The following is a 20,949-nucleotide window of genomic DNA, read 5'->3' as shown; positions in this document are numbered from 1 at the left end:
ATTTTTCTCAGCTGCTCACCTTACCAACTAAGAAAGTTAGCAGTATTCATCAAAAGTACTTCGCCACCTCCAAAAAGACGATCTATGTTTGCATGTTTTGGGGATGGATTGCAATTGCCTTTTTGTGCAGCTATTCATGGTTCTCAGAGGATGGACCCGCATGACTTTGTTTTAATCCTCTGACTTTTCCTTTTCGGCCAAAAGCAGGTCAACACTTTTTTATTATCTCAATGTCTCAATGTCAATGTTAATGTGATTGGCACATAATTTGGTGCGGACGTTCATGTTCCCCCTCAGGATAAATTGTTTGATCCCGCAACTCTTCATCTTGCTCCAGAATCAGGCCAAAATATTAATTTGTCCATGAAGTCTTTTTCAGCGTTACATCCTTCCTTCCTTTAGTCTCATTTTATGTCAAACTGGTTCCTCAAACGTAAATCAGAGCGATTATGCAGAGATTATGCAAAAAGTGAGAAAATGGTGCATGTTGTCAGTCATCCAGTGTTAACACATAACATAACAGGTGTCAAGTGGTCCAGCAGACTGAGCAAATTAAGCCTTGATTAATGATCAAGGCTTTTGCGTTTTTATAGCAATCGCTAACTATGATGATGAATGAGTCTGACTATCATCCCATGTGGTTTGAAGCGTGATCATGTTTCCAACAATAAGCTGATAATAACATGTACATCATTTTCACAGTTCTGAGTATCTGAGACAAACTCACTCAGAGAAATGTTTGAAATGTGATGCATACATGCTTGCTTTGTGGCTGAGCTTTAGCCATGATGTTGAAAAGGGCTTTTTTGTCTGATTCAGACTAGCTGCTTTCCCCTGTTTGAAGTCATGCTAATCATCTCCTTTCTGTTAAATTACAGTACTTGCGTTGGTTGGACTGGTTAGGTTTACGCATGAGATATAAGATTGGTAAGAATATCCCGGTAAGCTAATTGTCATAGCATGATTTATATTTGTGTTTGGTGTATTTGTACGACAATATCGTACCTATCGTATCATCTTATTCTTGGCAAGAGAGTCAATAAAAGCATTGAGACCTTGAAAGATAAATAAAGAGGCATCAGTGAAGTATTTACACACATTTTACACATTTTGACATTTACATTATCTGTAATTTAAAATGCATTCATTTTACAAGCCCTTACCATTTATAGACTCCTTTTCTTTCAACACAGCATCTCCTCTTTTGTTTCAGTTCATGCGTGCCTTACAAGCGCTGAAGGGGGGGGGGGCAAATGGAAGAGAACCAGTTTGTGGCTTGAAGTGATGAGGTGGCCGTGACTGTGTGATGTGTTGGATTGGAAATTTAGCAAGGCCACCGGGGGAGGTAATTGTTTTCCAGGGATGGCAAGGGTTACATGGGAAAGCTAAGGCAAGCGAGAGGAAATGAGGCTGGAAACTAGAGAGGGAGGGTATGAGCAGGTTAGCAACATAAAGAGCCCTCTTCTTCTTCTGTCCCTCCTCCTTCTCTCCTCCTGTTATCAGATAAGTGAGGACATCTTCTTTTCTAAAGGTGCTACTAGACATTTACAATAGTGTGTTCATGTGTGGGCCTGTTTGTGTGTGTGTGTGTGTGTGTGTGTGTGTGTGTGTTTTCATGACAGTTATGGGAGCTTGTCATCGTGCTCCTCTAGATCAATGGAGCGCAGTTGCCTAGCAACCTGCTGATAGGGAGGAAGGAGGCGGGGAGCGGAGAGGGAGAGAGGCACAAGATTAGAGAAGAGAGGTCTAGAGAGGGAATAGGAGAAGGAAGGGAAGTGGGTGAGATCAACGGTAAAGAATGCTGTGGTTGGATGACAGGAAATAAGACAGCAGTCTGTCTTTGTATGCAGGGGGGTTTGGGGGGGGGGGGGGGTTGATGCGGTGGGAGGTGGTATGTTGAATGTGAAATGCGTGAATTGCGCACATACAGTATCTGTGAATTTGTGCAACAGTGGTTTTGGACCGATGAGTTGATGTTGATCCTATCACACTGAAATACAACATCAAAGCGCTACCATGGTGACGCCAGCAGCGCGCTCTCTCTCATTTAGCTGCTGATTTAATTATCTTTATCTTAAAGGGAAACAAAGTGGTTAAACACACTGCATTGGGAGAGTGCGGCGGTGGAGATAAACAGCAGGGAATGAGCAGGAGGAGGGCAGCGGCAGGGGAGGGGGGCAAAAATGGAGAGGGAATTTGGAGGGAGATGAATTTGGACAGGAGGAAATGAGGAGAGAGCGTGAAGAAAGAGAAGGGAGGAGTGCAAGGACGAGGTGAATGAAACGAGAGCAAAAGAGAGATGGATGGAAAGAGGGTTTGATTACCAGGTTGTTCTCATGAGAGATGCACACATATGTTCCAGATCTCCTGTGATATTTACACAGTCTCCCCTTCTCTGCCAGAAGGAAGGTGGAGGAAATGGAGGGGTGGGAAGGGAGGATTGGGTGTCATTATAAAATAAATAAAAGAGGGAGAGAGGGATAGAGAGACAGAGGAATAGCTGCACATCCCAGAGGTATACTCTGTGACTGCGTTAGAATAACATGTGGAAGCAGAGTGGCTGTTAAACTTTATGGAGGATTGAAAATGGACAATTAGCATCTCAACGATCTCACTGTCACTTGGGACGTTCTCCCCCGTTGTCATAGAAACCCTCCTCTCCCCGCTCACACTTTCTAATTCATGCCACCCGTCACTGCATTGGCCTAACACTACGTACCTGCGCCTTCACACAACTACACGCACACACTTTGTGTGTGTGATCAATACAAACTACATTGTGTGCTCTTCGTCGAGGGCTGTTTTTCATTAGTTCTATACTAAGCAAAGATGACCCAGACAATACAGCGCATCCAACTTTGTGGACAGTTTGGGGAAGGCCATTTCTGGTTTAAGTATAAAGAATTTGGTAATAACTGGAGTAGGCCTTATGACTCAACATCTGCACACAGCGACGTCTGCAAGTAGTTCAGCAGGCCAACTCAAGCTGCACAGCTACATTCCCACAAGAGGCAATCCTTGTCTTCCACGTCAGTAAAAAAACAAACCCCATTACTCGCTCTGTCTTGTGAATGCCGCTGCCCTTAGTTTTGGACTTTTTGTATTTGTACGGTCTTTGTTTGTTAATAAAATATGTTAAAAGCCATGATTAATGCCGATCACGTGGGCCTTCTAAATTACTCTTTGCTTGCATGTAATGGTAATGGCAACTATTAACTGCATATAAATATTTTGTTTCATCTTTGGTCAAAATCAAAATTCCAACAGTGTTCTACACGATTCCAACAACATCACAACTGTTTCAAAGAAGCGGGTGTATCATTTTAAGGAGGAACCCCATTAATGGGTGACTTTTATACAATTTTCCACAGTTGATCGTAGAAATTTAGTGGTAATTTGGCGTGGATAAAAAACAAAGGTACATGAGCTTGGGTGTCTGCATTATTATCGCCATAGAGTAAATGGAATCAGGTATTCAGATCTATCAACTAAAAATGACCCCTCCCTTCGCTCTGTTCTCCGCTATGTGAAGTCTGTATAGCTTCAGGCATTATGGTGCTCGAGTGTTCCCCCTGTGTGCTGTGTAGTTATCATGACATTTCCGAGGGTCACAAGATTAAAGGTTGAAGGGGAGAGGTGACAATGTGGTCCTTGTTACTGGTTTGCTTGTTTATTATCCCCTGTAGAAGTCCGTTCCACTGCACAAAACTGCTGCGACCTTTGACCCTTTACTGTAGGGCATGCGAAGCTGCCGGTTTAGAATGGCTGCGTCGCCATGACTACCAGCAGGTGCTTGTATGTCAAGATTTAGAGTCACTCTGATGAGCACAGACAAACACTCACAACTCTGCACATGCACACCCACACAAACACGGATGTAACTCAGTGGTGCAAGTGCTGATGAGCTTTAGATCTTGAGAATTTTCTTTTTCTCCATTTGGCCACACTGAGCAAGAAAACGCCTTACACACATTCTCCCCTCTCATTCAACCTCTTCACCCTCACTTCACAAGCACAGTGTGACCGGCTTTGTTTGGCTCTTGTCGGTCACTCTCCATCTGCTGGTCAGATGATCAATACTAATGCTTGTTGAGAGTTCTAATGACACACAGATCTATACACAGATGGACAGCGCGTTTTTTGTCTCCTGTGCCCGTACACTTGTGTGAGCGGCCATGTGTGCATGTTTGTGCACATGAGCTAATTTTATTTGTGTTTAGAAATTGCAATTCTTTGATGAGGACAGCTCAGTGCTATTGTTATAAATGAGAGTAAGATTACAGGGAGGTGACCCCTGCTAGCTCACACACACAGAGGCACGCGTACACACACGTATCTGCACACGTATACACACATGCCCACGTGGCTGTTTGCACTATTGGCAAGTAGAATTAGTAAATGTATGAGCTACACAGAAACTCATTACAACACGATTAGAGACAAACCTCCTATTTAATCTCATTTAGAAAAGGGTGGTTGCCTGTCAAACACCACACACACTAACTCACTTATGCGCATGCACAGATACACCCATTCTACTTACACAAAGACCAACATCTCTCTGTGAATGAAAGCAGGGGTGTGTCTTTGACTCGTAAAATGATAGCCTTACGTAATCATATGGTCTCACCACTGTGTAAGTACGGTGTTTAAAATTACACAGCAACTATTCTACGGTACATGCATTTATCACCACTGTTTGTATCACGCCGCCATTTCAAAACTGTGATTTCTCCATATGTGGCACCCCCCTCTGCGCCACTTGTCACCACTCACGGCATGAGCTAGGTAAACCTCGCGGTCTCCAGCTCAGCTCCAAACACGGCGACACAAACCGACATTAAATGCAAGCGCGAAATATGGATGCACAAACACACGTACCCACTGGATGCTGACAGATTGGTTTTTATTTTGGGCTGTACATTTTCTCTCTGCTCACAGCTCAGACACATGCGCACACAAAACAACAAAATATGTATTCACACCCAGGCACATACACGTATACAGTGACCTTCTCTCTGCTGAGTAGGCAAAGAGTCAGGGGTCACTGCCTGCTGTCAGCCTGTCAGAGGGAGCGAGGGAGAGGGGAAGTGAGAAGAAGCAGAGGGAGAGTAAACGCAGTTGGAGGAATGTTCAGAATGGAGCTCCTCCGCCTCATCATTCAATAAAGACTAATGCAATCAGAGGCGGCCCATATCTGTCACCGTTAATGTTGGCTGATAGAGTCGCAGCAATTTAAAATGCTCATGGTATAATGCATTTCCCTGTGCCTCTTACAGACTGATGATGCATCACATCACGCCTTGATGGCTCTTGCAGAAACAGATAACTTGCTCTGCAGCATGCTGAATTAGGCCTCCATTACGCCTGGCCACTTCGCTCATTGTTATCTTAATCGGCTACAAAGTTTCATTCCAAAATCTATTAAAAAAAACACAAAAGTTACCCAAAGTTCACTGCTCTCTCCGTCAGAATCATTACACGTAATAATATCCTCTATTATGATTTCGTCAAGCAAAAGCAATGCTCCAACAAAAGGCCTCAAAGTATATCTGTTACTTTAGCAAATCGCTTTCTGAAAATGGATTGTATTTTTTGAAACGTGAATTTATACCCAGAAAACATTTACTGCAATTAATTTGATTAATTTATTAAAGTACATGTCTTATTAAAGTAGATTTATTAAAGATTTATTAAAGTACATGTCTCTTTTTCTTTCTATAAATCCTGGAAATTCACTTCAATTTTGCAATATTTTATCACCACTCTAATAAATCTCTGCATGGGATTTCTACCTTTTCTGTGTCAATGTCATTGAAAACGGGTTTTCACCAGAATTTTCCTTCACGTTTTTCATTGCACGGGGAAGAGATTGAAAGAACGTTATTATTTGATAATGCAATTTGTCCAAAAGGTCAGCCTGTCCGGCGAATGGGGGTGGGGGGTATAATTTAAAGGGGTTTGAGGAGTGGTCGTGGTCAGTCCAATTGGAAACCAGGTGCTGCTGATAGTTTCCATAGTAACTCGTCTTCCTCCTCCCAGTTTCATTCTCCCCCACTTCCCTTTCTAACTGTCCCCTCGCACAAAGGAGCACACAATGAACAAGAAGCACAACTGCATGCTTACGCCGGCGCTGGTCTCTCCGGTCAACTCATTTCTCTCCAATATCTGTTGCTCAAATCAATTTGAGCCTTCGTGTCCCAGCTGTGTGACCACGTAATACACCGTGGCTCAACCATTAAAGCTGCTTCTCCTCCAGCTGCCTGCTTTGCTGGAGGATATATATATATATATATATATATATATATATATATATATATATATATATATATATATACCGATTTTTTGCTGAATGCCACTCCATTCATTGTTTCTGTAGAGTACATCTGGAAAGCAACACCTCCAATCAGGTCAGGTCTGTTGTTTTTACAGTATGGTCCCATCCTCCGGTTCCTAGTTTACCTGCTCCATATACTCCTTCCACAGCTTCAGCCCTCGATGAAGGTGAGTGTTTAACCAATGTAAAAGGAGAAAAGCAAATCTGCTTGCTAGTCAGTGACAGCCATGTACACATTGATGGAGAGAGAGCCAGAGAGAGGGCGGGGTTCTCGCATCAGCAGCTGGCCCCGGGAGCCCAAGGGAGAGCACCTCTGATATGGGCTCAACACAGCAGGAGTTGAGGCAAAGAAAAGCTCTCTGTGTTTTTGTATGTTTGCTGATAATTTATGCATGGTGTATATTTGAGCATACAGCATGCATGTAGCATGAATGTGAATACATGATACATCTGCAAACGTTAGTACAGCACACAAATACCAATAGACCTCGTGAGATCTCCGTATGTGGATGCCCTTCGGGGAAGCTTTCATGCAGCCCATTTGGCAATTTGGCTGAAGGGATTTCTTCCCATTCAGCTGTCACAGAGAGGTCAAAGTTCACCCCAGAGGTGTCAGGTATATGGCTTGATGCTCTCTGCGTACCAGTTAGTCTTTTGCACACTTACCATACACATGTAACATGGAAAAGGAAACAGACTTGAGCAACTCAAACTGTTGCAACAAAAGAGGCACAGCATTCAATAAACATCATTGTTGTGAAAGACTTCCCTATATTTCAGCTAAAGGGTCTTTCCGAACCACAATGCATACAGTATATGGTGTATGGTGTATGGTTTGTCCATCCATACATCTAAGATAATGTTATATGTGTAAGTGTAACTGTGCGAGACAGAGATACTGAGGATACCTCGCACGAGAGAGGTAAGAGCCATCGTCACTGTCACTCGCGGATTTAATCATTCGGATCTACCCCGTTTTTTGCCTTATTTCTGCCTCCGGTAATTGCGTTTCTGTTTCGTGCGGGCGATGAGTGTGCGCTGTCCAAGGTGCTGCAGCAGTGCGCGGCCCCGCCCATCCCTTCCACCTCTCTCTCTCTCTCTCTCTCTCTCTCTCTCTCTCTCTCACACACACACACACACGCGCGCGCGCGCGCGCGCGCGCTCACGCACACACACACACTCTTTTTGTCTCCTCTCTTGCGCGATCACGGGACTTGCCGAGTCTCGCGTAGAGCATCAGACTGCACCTTTTCCTCCTCAAGAGGACGGGGGGAGAGAGAGAGAGAGGGAGAGAGAGCGCGCGATAGCACCTTGTCGCCTGCAGGCGAGCCTGTGATAATTTTGTCCCTGTCCGGTAGACCGGTTCTATCTACCACCAGGCGCACAGGTGCTCTCCCCTTTAATCCCCCTCAGATGAGAAAAGGGGAAATCGATGAGTTGCGCGCCGCACTGTTGCAACGGAACCTCGAGATGTGCGTGAGGTAAGTCGGTTTTCCAGCCCATTGTACGCTCGCATAGAGGGAAACCCGCTGTCGGGTTGGTATTATGTATTATTATTATTATTTATTATCATCAATAACCTATAAGTTGACGCCACATCATCGATACCGGGTTCTGATCAAACCTGAATACCGTGGTACCGGTTAGCTAAGCTGTAGTTTAGTGCCGAGGTGCAGGTGACGAGACTGGACCCCCGCTGTGGTGAAGTAACGGGCGCCGTGTTTAGAAGAAAAAAAATGGAGAGAAGGTATGGCCGCAAATCGAAAATCGATATTTCAACCGCATTCATTCACCCCGTCCATCGATAACCGGGACGTCGGCGCTTTCCACCCATCACAGATTCGTGGAGAACAAAACCATCTGTATATACCGTATTCACCGTGAAGCAGTTTTATTTCCAGGCACCTTCGCACCGAAAGTGTTGAAGTGTTTAGCAATGAGCTCGGGTGCCGTCGATTCGATGAAGCCAGCCAGGCGGTTTGAGTCATCCGCCGCAGCGCAATGCTGCTCCCGCTCTTTGTGATGTTATTTCACACAAGGTGGCCACCGTCAACCGTTATTTATTTGTTTATATATATACATATATATTTCTTTATTTTTTAAAGCAAAAAGTACCATAGTGCCATATTTTATTTAAAATATATATGCTTTATGAGGTTGAGGCAATCGCAGGTATTCCACCATCTAACATCTCCTGCGGCATGATGGGAGATCGGCTCAGGGGCCGCTGTTTGTGCACGTGTATGTCAACGTGTCCGCACTGGAACAGGAATTAAAAAAGAAGATCCAGATTAATTCATTTTGTCTTGATTTGGGTTATATATTACATGTGTATTGTGGCAATGTGATGTGAGTGTGTGTGTGTGAGACAGAGAGAGACCACAAAATGCATGAGAGAGAGTAATTTGAGAATAATAGCGGGCTCCGGCTGTGTGCGCGTGTGTGAGAGAGAGAGAGAGAGAGAGAGAGTTTGTGCATCAGTGTTTACATGTGTGCGTGCGCGCATGTGTGTGTGGGTTTGTGTGACCCTGGTTGATTGTGCCGTCTCTTGTCTCTCTGTAGGTCGCTGGAGAGAGTGATGACGTGGCAGTGAAAGACACACACACGCGCTCACACACACCTCACTCCTACGTGCACACACAGATACACACATACATTGCCCACACACACTTTACTTCTTACCCCACAAAGACAGAGAGGAAGGGGGGGGGACAATTCTGCTATGACGGTGTCATTTTTCTCCATTACCAATGTGTGAGCCACACACCGACCCACACAGTCATACTCCGTGGGGAGTTGCCTTCATGGGGGATAGGGCCCTATCTGGGGCACAGAGATGGAGTTCACGTCCTATTCGTCACTTATCTAACGCCCACACGGACGTGCACACCGACACGCACACCCGAAATCTCGTATGTCAGAAGTAAAGAATGAAAGACTGAATAGAGAGCAGCCGTCGAACACATCGGAGAAGACACCAGCGAGAGGCCGGGGCAAGAGAAGATTCCTCGAGCGTGCTTAAAGGAGGGAGGGAGCGGCTGCCTGACCCCCCCACCCTCTTTTCCCCTCTGGAGCCGTATCGAGTAGGAGCCTCGAATTGTTAACAGCACTGGCAAGAAAAGCGGGGCGCACCTGAGACTCAAAGAGAAGGCTTCTTCAAAGTGGCCCAACAGTTGTCACCATGAGCTGTAGGCCAGAGGGAACACCCCAGCTCTAGCCTCCGTCTCCTCCAGTGTGTGTGTGTCTGTGTGTGTGTGTGTGTGTGTGTGTGTGCGAGAGCGAGTGGGTGTATGACTGTGATGGCGGTGTGCGTTTGGGTGGCAGCCCCCCTGCTCTTCCTGGGGCTGTGCCTGTGCAGCGCGGGGGGCCAGGCCCAAGGGGAGGTCCTGGAGTTTGGCGGCGTGTCCAGCCAGTGGGGGCGGTTCCCGGTGTGGAACGCCTGCTGCGAAAGCGTGCTGAGCTTCAGCCTGCGGACTCACAGCCAAGAGGGCCTACTGCTCTACCTGGACGACGAGGGCTTCTGCGACTTCCTGGAGCTGCTGCTTCTCCACGGCCACCTCCGCCTGCGCTTCTCCATCTTCTGCGCCGAGCCGGCGGAACTGCAGTCGGGCGTGGCGGTCAGCGACGGCCACTGGCACGCGGTGCGTGTCAAGCGGGACTGGAGGAACACCTCGTTGGAGGTCGACGGGCGACTGGAGGGGTGGGCGGAAGTGAAGAGCAAGAGGAGAGACATGACAGTGTTCAGCCACACCTACATGGGCGGGGTGACACCAGAGCTCCACTCCTCGCCCTTGCGTCTCACGTCCCCTTCGGTCAGGGAACAACCCGCCTTCCGTGGCTGGATCACGGCGGTGAGCGTCAACGGCTCACTGGCGTCGCTGGAGAGCTCAGAGGGCGTCACGGTAACAGCTGGCTGTGGTCCGGATCACCAGTGCCAGAACGGAGGGGTGTGCAGCGTGGTCAACGGCCAGGCCGCCTGCGACTGCGCCGACACTGGTTTCCAAGGCAACGACTGCAGCGAAGGTAAGCCCCAGAATCATGCTGACCCATCATATACATCTCATCCTTTACAGATGTACACATATAAAAAAAATTAAAAACCTACTTTTCGCGATCCATATCTCCAAATTACCATAAACGTCAAACACCTGCAGATATCTAATTTTCATTCACACCTTCACAGTTGCCTTGAATTGATGGTTATGCAACAGCAGCATCCGCAAACAGTGCGAGATGCATCCTGATTGCCTTTGATATAGATTTTCTTTATGGCTGCCATTGGCTCCCAATTTTGGATGTACCTCCTAAACACAGGAAGCTGAGCCCCGTCTACAGGAAGTGGAGAGATTTAAGTCTAAATGCCTGAAATTCACTGTCAATATTTCCTGGCTGGCAGCTTTGAAGACCTGTTGGGCTCAGTTGGCGTGTTTGGCAAAACATAACCACATAGATCCAGTATGGATGTGGTTGTTGGCTTGTGTTGAGTGACATTAATTAGAATTAGTGTAAGGGGCTTGAAATCAGTGGCTGTCACATCGGAGACACCTGGCTGCCTGTGTTAATGGATTGGCATTGATTGTAAATGGCCTTCACAAGTACAATACATAGGGTGCAGAAATGCAGTGTTTACAGTCCATCTCCTGCCATTCATTTAAACAGCTTGCAGCCGGTTAAGATGCTCAGTTTGTGTGTGCGTGAGTGAGCGTGCGTGTGTGTAAAATATAAAGTGTGTGTTGTTATGCATTTTAATAGCAGAAAAAAGTATCCTGTCAGAGGTACTACATAAATACAAAGAACTGTGACAATAAATAGACTGGTATGAGAATACATATGTCATCTTATGGAGGCAAAATAAATAAAACAAATATTTTCTGTCTGAAACTCTTCAAGAGCCACCCCTCCCCTTTGGTCAATTCAACTGCCAATATACAGGACACTGTAATGCCGGCCCTTTCAAAGGCAAAGCAGCTGCTTAATGAACCCAGCTACCTTGTTATGGCCAGTAATGTAAAATGCGCTCACTTCCCGCTGCTTAGTTGTGTGTGTCATCAGATTTGCCTCAGTTCATCCCAGATCAAATCTGCACTTAATCAATAGTGCTTAAAACTCCTTTCTATTTTTCAATGCCAAAGATCTCTCGCAGCTTTGCCTCAGTGATTGATATTTTGATGACGCAAATGCGTCGCCCATAAATGGCAGAGTGGCCTTGCCACGGCACCCTTTGTCACCGACTTGACCTCACACCTCGCCCGGCACCCCTGTCGGCATCACACTTCCCTTTACCCCCCCCCCCACCATATCACACTATAGCATTTAGTGGCCAGTGAGATTGCCTAGGTTGCCATGGAGACAGGACTAATAGGGAGACCTCATGCCAGGAGCGTTTTCTCCGTCCTTGCTCTTCCAACCTTCCCAGCACCCTGATTCCTCAGCTCGTTGCTGTGAACAGCGGACTCAGCTCGTACTGGCTTCAGGCATCGTGTCTGTCGGGCCGCTCTTCCGTATTTACATGTTTGAAGGGATGAGTGTGCGTGTTTGTAAATGTTTAGGCATCCTAAAGGCGATAATGAGCACATTGACCACGCTGGTCTTCGTTTCCCAAGCGGGTGGAAAAGGTAGCTGGCGCTTTCTGCTCAGTAGTGCTGAAATGGGTTGTTAATTGACAAGGAAAGAAGTAACGCGTTAAGCATAGCTCCAATCATCAGTCAACTCATCAATGAGTTCATCGAGAGAAATTATTCATGCACAAATGCCAGATATTTGCTCGCTTCAGCTCCTCAAATGTGAGAATTGAATTCTTTTGTCATCACTGTGTATGATGGTAAAGTGAATATATTTGGGTTTTGGACTGATGGTTGAGTAAAACAAGCTTTTTGAAGATCATGAAAATCATAACTGACAAAATGATCCATTGAGTGCATATTGTGAAAAATTGTATTCCATAGCTTGAAGTGTGAGGATTGGCCGCTCCTCTTTGTTTTGTATAATTCTGTATAAAGCAACTTTTGGTTTTGGACTGTTGTTCAGACCAGACATCGAGTTGAAGACCTCACCTTTGTGCTCTGGGAATTAGTAACATTCAATCATTTGTAGGATATTTTATAGACACAATTGATGAATCTGAATCATTCAGCTGTTTGCAGCCCTGCCTCGATCTCCCTTCTGCAGGCCGCGTGTGACAGGTGAAGTTATATGATCCCCTCTATGCAGCCACTGCGCTGAGAACTACCCGTGAGCCGAGCCAGTCTGATGCACCCTGCGTTTGTTATTTCCCCCGCTGCTTGGTGGTGCACATTGGGAGCCACAGGCAGCACTGACACCCCCCCCCCCCCCCCCCCTACACACACACACACACACACACACACACACACACGTAACACAAACATGCAAACACATGGAGCATCGTGTTCACTCGGCGTTCAGGCTCCACCATTAGTCACGTCACCACGAGGTACTGAACAGCAGTGCAGCTCTGCAGGCTAAATGGGAGGTGCAGACATTTTATGTAGAGCTAGACACAATACACTACCTGCTTTGGACCGGCACTTTGTCGCTCACCCCTCAACTTATACAATTTGAGGGGTGGTTTTATGTTCCTATGTTCGGTTGAATTATATAATTATATTTTTTTTTATCTTGACAATAGCGGCCGGTGTTAGTAATAGTAGTCTCTTAAAATGGTTCCCGGTCAAAAGGAGGTACATGAGGGGAGCAATGCAAAGCATTAGAGAATAAATTCTGTTCATATTCTTCATTGGCTTTTCAGTTTCAAATTTGAGTTTAAGTAGAATTTGCGACATAGTATCTTAACGACCTGTTTCAAAAGGGTTCTTTTGTGTCTTACCTTTGGTTGCTCACTTTTAATGGTAACTTATGGACATTAGGAGACGTTCCAGTCAACCAGCAGCTTTTCAGACAGAAATAAAAAGCAGCAAAAAAAAAAACCTCAATAGTGTTTCTGACGCCTGGTTCTTATCTCTGACCTCTCAACCACAGACCTCGTTGTCAGAAATAGTTCAGAGATGCAAAGAAGTCTGGTGGGAGAATCGAGCAGATGATGCATTCTTTGTGGACGGTTTAAATTATTTGGAGTGCCGTGTTCTCTCTGACAAAGTGCCGGCTCCGTGGGTTATTTTTTTGTCCACGGGATCAGCGGGTTGAGCTAATATCCACGCGTCAATATCACTACTAGTGAGTAACCAACTTACCTATGTTAGAATAAATGACCCTTTGGAGAAGAGAATTGAAAGGTTGAAACTGAGAGGAATTAAGTGCATGGAAAGGGAAGTGGGGAATAAAAGCTTAGTAAAAAAAACACTTTGAATGAAAAGAAAAATCTTAACAGCTACATCATCTAAAGGGTTGTGATTGAATTGATTGTATGCAGTTGAACCATAACTGCCTCTTTAGAAATAGGCACCATTTACCACACGAGTCCTGTATAGTGGTTTTGTAAGAGTCAGGCAGAGTTGATATTAAGGTTTACTGCTACATGGTACCTTATTTCGAACTCAGCAACCTTACTGAACCTACATTATAACGCTATAAAATGAAATCATAAGCATCTGAATATTAGAAAAAGAAGTCTGTTATGAATCTTTAATACAGAATGAGTATGCTCTGGATGAGAAATGGATCCGTGTTGGAAACAACAAAATGAGTATTTTTACTGTGACAGATTTAGTTTCCGTACACATTTACAATTACACAATATCTTCAAGGCTCCCTAATGATCCATTTTTATTCACACTCATACTTTTGCAGATTTGTGACAAGCTCGGAAAGACTTTGCAAAGTAATATAGTACCCTTATATACTGTAAGCGTCTCCTTTCTCCTCTAAAGAAAGGCAGTATATTACATGTTTCACACTAGTGTGAGGAAAAGGCTTTTGCTTCAAAACACAACAATTTGTCAGTTTCGGATCAAAGTAATTTACGATAGAGTGAAGAGAGTTTGGGCAGTGTTATGCAAAAATGTAATTACTGTCTCGGCCATTCTGCCCTCCAGTGAAGGCAGACTGAATCGGCTTGTTAGGCCTGACCTGGCTTGCGTTGTCCTTGAGGGCGCATTTCTGCTAGCCTGCTTATGGCTCCACCCGTTTCTGCCATGCTACTAGCACAAGGGCAGAGGCAAGGAAACACCCAGATGTGCACGCAGCTCAGAATACTTACACACGCGTGCACACATTCACGTGCAGACCAAAACACACACACACACACACACACACTCTGTCCTATTATTGAACCATGCATGTCCCTCATCTTCCTGCACTGCTAATCCATCCCAACATACTTTAGATTTCCCGGCTAATTCACACACATTTTACTGCTGTATTCAATGTAATGCTTGACAATGTATTCGTGAAGGACACAGAGAGTGAGACTGCGTGTTTCAGTGTGTGTGTGTGTGTGTGTATGTGTGTGCGTCTGCTGCATGCTGTCTGTCGGGGTGTTCTGGGCAGGTGAAGCGGCTGCAAGGTAAGTTCTGGGGTAAACGGCTCTACGATCCAAACATACAGGTAGGAAAGTATATTTTCGCCCACGCCTCCTCCACCATCTTCAAGCGTGGGTGGGTATGTGTGTGTGCCCACATGTAATTGTACATGTACACATGTGGAGTCATGCCGAGAGATGTGCATTCATTTAAAATGCAGCTTAAACAAATACATCCATAGACAAACCTCAGTTTTGGCTACCAATGCAGCATGGTATCCATCGTGACGTTTGCGTGGACTTTGCATGTACAGTATGTTACCACGGTACCCTTGGACGGGTGTGCATGTACAGTAAGTAGCCATGGTAACCCGAGGGCTTGGCATGCATGTTAATGAATGTCTGTCTCTCTCTCTCCTCGCCTGGCCGCAACACCTTTCCAGAGCACAGCTACACTCCAGGTAGGTTGCACTTCTATCTATCCGTCTATCTATCTGTCTTTCTCTCACTCGCTTCTATGTCTGTCTATATTTAATTTTCTCTTTCGTCTCTTCATTCTATTTCATTCAGGGTGTTTTTCGTAAAGTGTATTCTTAAATAAACATTTCTTTAGCTCTATCATCATCTTAATATCACAATTTCTCTGAACTACCTCTCGATATCCTTTTCCTACCCTGTCCTTTACATTCTTTCTGGCCTTTGTGTTCTCGTATCATCGGCTATTTTTGAAATACGGCTCAGGATAGACAGCGTAGATGTGTGTTGGTTCGTGTGGGTATGTAGGGGTTGGTTGCTGACATCTGGTAAGTTCCACATCCCATGTGCGATCATTTGAAGTGGCTCTTGCCTCAAGGTTACAAAAGACATACTGTAGGCCCACACAAACACTGTACTGGCTGTGTGCAGACGTCTGTGTGGGTACCTGGTTGTGCGTAGGATCCCAGCCGAGGATGAGTAAGCAAGTTTTTTTTTTCAATAATTTAGAGGACTATACACACACATGCAACCACACTTTTATGCTGAAGACTCGAGCCTTCACCAGCATGTCATTGACTAACTCCTGTATCACAAAACACATATATGCACACACACACACATGCATGCACGCACAAACACACACACGCACACACACTTCACACCCCATGATCCTTTGCTGTGCTGACTGTGCTCTTGTCTTCCTTTAAGGTCTGGCACACCTGATGATTGGCGACCAAGGTATGGCCTCCTCTTACCTCACTTCCTGTTGTCTTCTGCTATACGCCCCCACACCCCTCACTCCTCCTCACCCCCACACACACTCCTTGTATCCCTCCCCTACTTCATCACCACCTGGTGCAGGAGGAAGTTGACTCTCTAGGCACTGAACTAAGGTCAGTCTTTTTGGGGAGGGTAATTGAGATCTCTTGAAAACTGCCCCATTTCTTCCCGTCTAGAACTTCAGTTTTGATTCAAACTGAAATTGATGACTTGGGTATTTGCAGTGGAGCTATTTCTTACTGATAAGTTAAATATGGCCTTACAAATAATCTTTTGATTGATTTTTGACGCGAGTGATGATGAGCCTGAGAGCAACTTTCTGCTGGGACATTATAATCATGGCTGCTGGTGTGGGAGGGGGCAATCGGAGGCTTGGGCCCGGGGTACATGGGGGCAGGGCTCCAGGTCACGGAAACGGACTGACTGACCGACTGGATGGTTTGAATTGGTCTTTACTCTTCCACTTCCTTCCATTTCCTCTCATTTGTATGTAAGAGTGACCGAGGGAATGGGAGCGGTCAATGCGTGCGTGCATGTTGCATACCTATGTGTGCATTTGCGCTTTTACACCATGATGGAATCAATGACTGTGGCAGTCTTTCACGTTCATCCGTTGCTTTTTATCGGCTTCCTGCATGTCATGCTCTGCTGTCGATGGTCCTCACATGGGCTCTTGTTCATACATTGGCTAGCATGTGTGATTCTGATCAGAAGTTCCTGTGTCCGTAGGCGGTGCCAGTACACCTCAACCCCCAAGTTCTCCAAACCAAGTGTCCATGTTCTGACTTGGGCTCTTTTTCTGAAATTGTTTAATAATTAACAAAACTTACAATGCCACCTCTCTCTTCTTGCCCTCTTTCTCCCTTCGCCCTTCTTTGTTCCAACCCTCTTTCTCGCTGTTTGGGACACCAACCTCTGGGAATTTAGGAAAACTCAGAGGTACCCAATCCACCCCCTCCCTGATTCTTTATTTTTCTTTTATGTGTATGAGCAAGGGCCTGTTCTGGGTTAAACGTATCGACAGGCTCTTGTATGTACGGTAATGCAGACCTTCAGAGCCGTTGTGCCTGGAGTTCTCATTTTTGGTTGCCATTAAATTGGAATGTTTCATATCTGGTAAGGTAAGCTGTTGACGCATGTGTGTGGGAGCGTGCTCATACTCTAAGCGTGCGTGCATATGTGCGAACGAATCGGCGCTGCGGCCTACGGCGCTTTTCAAAATCTGAAGGTAGGTGCTGCTGGATCGGTCGGCTCTGCATGACGCTGATGAATACACTGATTGACCCACATGTAGAAAGGCCTGACCCGTGACAGGCTGATCTGCGTCTATTGTGCTCTTTGATTGGGTGAGAAAGGACGTGATGGCGGCTGTTTCCCATTGGGACAGGGCCACCGTGTATTCGCTGAGTTGTGCTATTTAATGACATGTTCATTCAAGCTTGAGCATAGAAATATTGTGAAAAGAGCACAAATGATGTCTGCATCCACCTATCACTCAGAGACATCTCTATTCTGACAGGTATATGTGAGCGTTTTTGTTATGTTTTGATTGCTAAATAAGCTCCTAAAGTTTCTGCCTGAAACGCCTGGCATGAATCATCCAGGTGGCAGGGAAAATTGAATTGCTTCATCTGGCTTGTGCTCAACATTTCAAATCACCTACTTAAGGACGGACATGTATTAACACATGTTTCCAGCGTTATTACACAATGTATTTGTGTATTTGCGTATAGGGGACGCCCTCACTATGACGGATGTTCAGATTGAGTCTAGGACTCTGGCTGATTCTTCTCATTTAATCTATTTTTTAAACCTTTGAAGTCTTTTTCACAAACTGTACCCGTGGAGAAGCTGCGCGTGTGTTTGTGCCAGTGTGCGTTTTCGCTCTGCATACTGAGGAGTAAAGGCTGTCAAACGGCGCAGACGAAGCCTAGCTTAGGTTAGCTCAGCGTAAAGAGGCTTTTTGAGGAGCCCGCAAAGCTGAAATGAGTTTCTTTGAGAGGGAGGGCCATGTGTGTGTGCGCGTGTGTCCGTGCGCGTGTGGTTGTGTGTGCGGAAGAAATTCAGAGAAAGAAGCACTGCCTTTGAGAGAGGAGCTAAAGAAATGAATGATGAGCGAGTGGAGAGGGAGAGAGGAAGCGAGGGGCAGATAAAGTGAGTCGTCTCCTCTTCTGTGATGTGGAGAAACCGCCTGTATCTGCAAAGGGACAGCGGTGCCCCCGTCTGCCCCCCCCCCCCCCCCCCCTCCCCCCGCCCAGTCATTCTGCAAAGGGACATCAGTCCTGATGGGAAGCCCTGGACCTTTCCCCTCCTTCATAAAACATAGCTATCCTTCTCCCTGGAAACGATACCTACAGATCACTAATCACTTTGAGTGGGTGAAAAATGCGTGAAATGTGGAGGGACGAAAGAAAAGAGGGAGCCAAATTGGATTTTCATAAGTATCGGGCAGCCAAAGGAAGAGGGAGAAATGGATTTCTTTTTTTTTTTTTGTAAAGTATTGAGCAGCAATAATCTGGTGGGAAAATGTGCTTACAGTCGAGCAGCAGATTTTGCCCTTTTCTCTCCTCTCTGTCTGGCCAAGAATAGACCGTGGAGGGTCCTGGGTGAATAAGTGATTGTGGGTTCTGGAAGGATTGAGGAGCAGCTCTCGGACGTAATTGGCAGCAATGCTCGTTTGTGATGTTTATATAATGAATTTGAAACTGGGAGGCGGGCTGTTCGGATAATAACAACTGTTTGTCTGAATGTCCAAGTGTTCTCAATATCAATCCAACAATCTTTGCACGGCATTTACAAGTGGTTAGCCTCGCTTGAAGTGACCTTTACACATATACGCACTTACGTTAACGGGTGAACAAACTCACACACACACACACACACACACACACAATAACCTTTAGAGAGTGCCCGTTGAGTAGGTGAGGGTGTGTGTGTTCAGTGTAAATATGCATGAGTAAGGCTGCCTGCACATATTCTTTGCGGTCAGTGGATTAAGGCAGGACATGTGTGTGTGTGATTGAGGTGCGCGCGCGTGCGTGAATGCGTGAGTCTACGTTGCGGGGAGGTGGATCGTGAGTCATCACTTGTGACTCATAAAGCGTTGGCAATCAAAGCGGTTCATTTTGAAACGTTCTCCGATGGCACACGCGCACACGTCGAAAACACTCCCCTTCACATGTTGAGCGTCACACTTGTTTTTCCGAGCCTCCGCCTCGTTTTTGTTCTCACCCGGATATGCACATGAGCGTGCTTAAGTCCCACTAACACGCGCACGCACACACACACACACACACACACACACACACACTTAGACACAGGCAGAGGCCGGGCGTCGTGCTGACTCCAGCATATGTGGGGTTGGGCGCGGTAGCATACGCCAAGACAAGAGGAACCAGTCAGTAGCAGCAAAGTACAGCACGTCTCCTGCCTCTTACTCACCATGGTCGTTCTAATAATAAAGCACACTAGGTGTGATTATTCTTTAATAAAGTGCAGGCGGTGAAACCAATTTAGAAAAGAGATTTGCGTCATTTTAATGATTGTTAATTATTATCATTGTTTATTTTTATGAATTTGTTCTCTCTTTTAGCTTAGAATGCTCAAGTGGATTATTAGGAGAAATTCATCAACAAAAATTTAAATTGCAAAATGCTCACCTATCTAATCTGCTCATATTTTTTTCTAGGACAATCATCTCATTGTTTTGTTTATTAAATCCCCAGAAATTATAGAAAATGCCAGTAATTTCCCACAGTCCAAGTTAATCTTTAATTGTCTGAACCCCCCCCCCCGCTCCAAATCTTCAAAGGACTTCATGAATGACCAAAGAAAGCATAAAATCCTGGTACATATATATTGTTTAGTTGATAATAAAAGTAGTTACATTTTTCTGTTGATTTTGTAATTGATTAGTTGACTAATGATATAAGAAAAACAAAAGTATATGTTGGTCCATCGTTTCCACCATCATTTTCATCGTTGTCATTTGAAAATCTCATATTGAGATTGGGACATTTTATTGAGTACAATTAACCCGAAAGACCATGTTTGTGCCTGTGGTGTAGTGAATCACGTCATTTCATCAGCGCTCTCTCAAATGAATATTTTGCGTTGTGTCATATAAATGTCCCCCTTATAAAATATTTGTTTCACAAGTCATATTTTACAGCGGAATACAAATACATGAATGACACACATTCGACAAAAACCCCAAAGGAACTGCAACCCAGTTTCACATGCTAGTAAGTCATCTTGAAGTGAACACTGCAATAAACTAAATTTGTCAATAAAACACATTTGTCGGACCCATAAGGCAGCATAGTTTTAATACTTGCATAATTTAGCCATGCAAGTGAGCAGTACTGAACACCACTTGGTGTTAAGAGGCAAGTGTCTGGTGATTGGCCGCCTGCCCGTCTGACTGGCATGAATTTGGCTCTTCAAACTAAGTTGCGCCCCCTCTGGCCATCAGTAGAGATAAAGAAATCGCTACAAAGTTTTTACTGCAAAATGCATCATTCTTCTGGATATACTCTTTGCGCTAATGAGGTTAAATCTAAATCTACTCTCGGCTACCAGCAGCCATTACGGTTCTGAGCTGCAACACTCATTAATGCCAAACACCCATGCAGCTCTAATAAAAGCCACAGGAACGCACGCCGAGCTCTCTACCCCTCACATTATCAGGGACATGCACAGATCCCAATAGTAAATTGATACATTTATGGGTAATTGTGTGCAATTACCATCCCGTTAGCCAGTTTGCGCTAACATATTTGCACATTCGCCACAACGCTAATAGGAAACGCACGGAGCCGATGCGGCCTGTAATCGCCCTAAAAGTAAAGCCATCAAACGGACTCCCTATTTGCAGAGGGTGAAGGGAAAAAAAGCTGAGAGCTGAGACTTGCTTCAAGTG

The 20,949-nt window shown here is 45.3% G+C and overlaps 1 protein-coding gene across 13 annotated transcripts in view; it reads left to right on the top strand.

Moving 5' to 3' along the window:
• The first annotated feature begins 7,442 nt into the window (after window positions 1-7,442).
• Window positions 7,443-20,949, top strand: part of nrxn1a (neurexin 1a) — a 50,785-nt gene continuing 37,278 nt past the window's right edge. For 6 of the 13 annotated variants that reach the window (XM_040176760.2, XM_040176754.2, XM_078103366.1 and 3 more), the window contains exons 1-4: window positions 7,443-7,818; window positions 8,900-10,360; window positions 15,215-15,232; window positions 15,957-15,986. In XM_040176760.2, the coding sequence (XP_040032694.2) occupies window positions 9,628-10,360; window positions 15,215-15,232; window positions 15,957-15,986 (781 nt within the window). In that variant the 5' untranslated portion in view covers window positions 7,443-7,818; window positions 8,900-9,627. The remainder of the gene's footprint in view (window positions 7,819-8,899; window positions 10,361-15,214; window positions 15,233-15,956; window positions 15,987-20,949) is intronic. The other 7 variants (XM_040176761.2, XM_078103367.1, XM_078103365.1 and 4 more) reach the window with 2 other exon arrangements.

Source organism: Gasterosteus aculeatus, chromosome 5, assembly GCF_964276395.1.
Source record: "Gasterosteus aculeatus chromosome 5, fGasAcu3.hap1.1, whole genome shotgun sequence".
In the NCBI taxonomy this organism is placed as follows: Eukaryota; Metazoa; Chordata; class Actinopteri; order Perciformes; family Gasterosteidae; genus Gasterosteus; species Gasterosteus aculeatus.
This window is presented reverse-complemented; position numbering and strand designations above follow the sequence as displayed.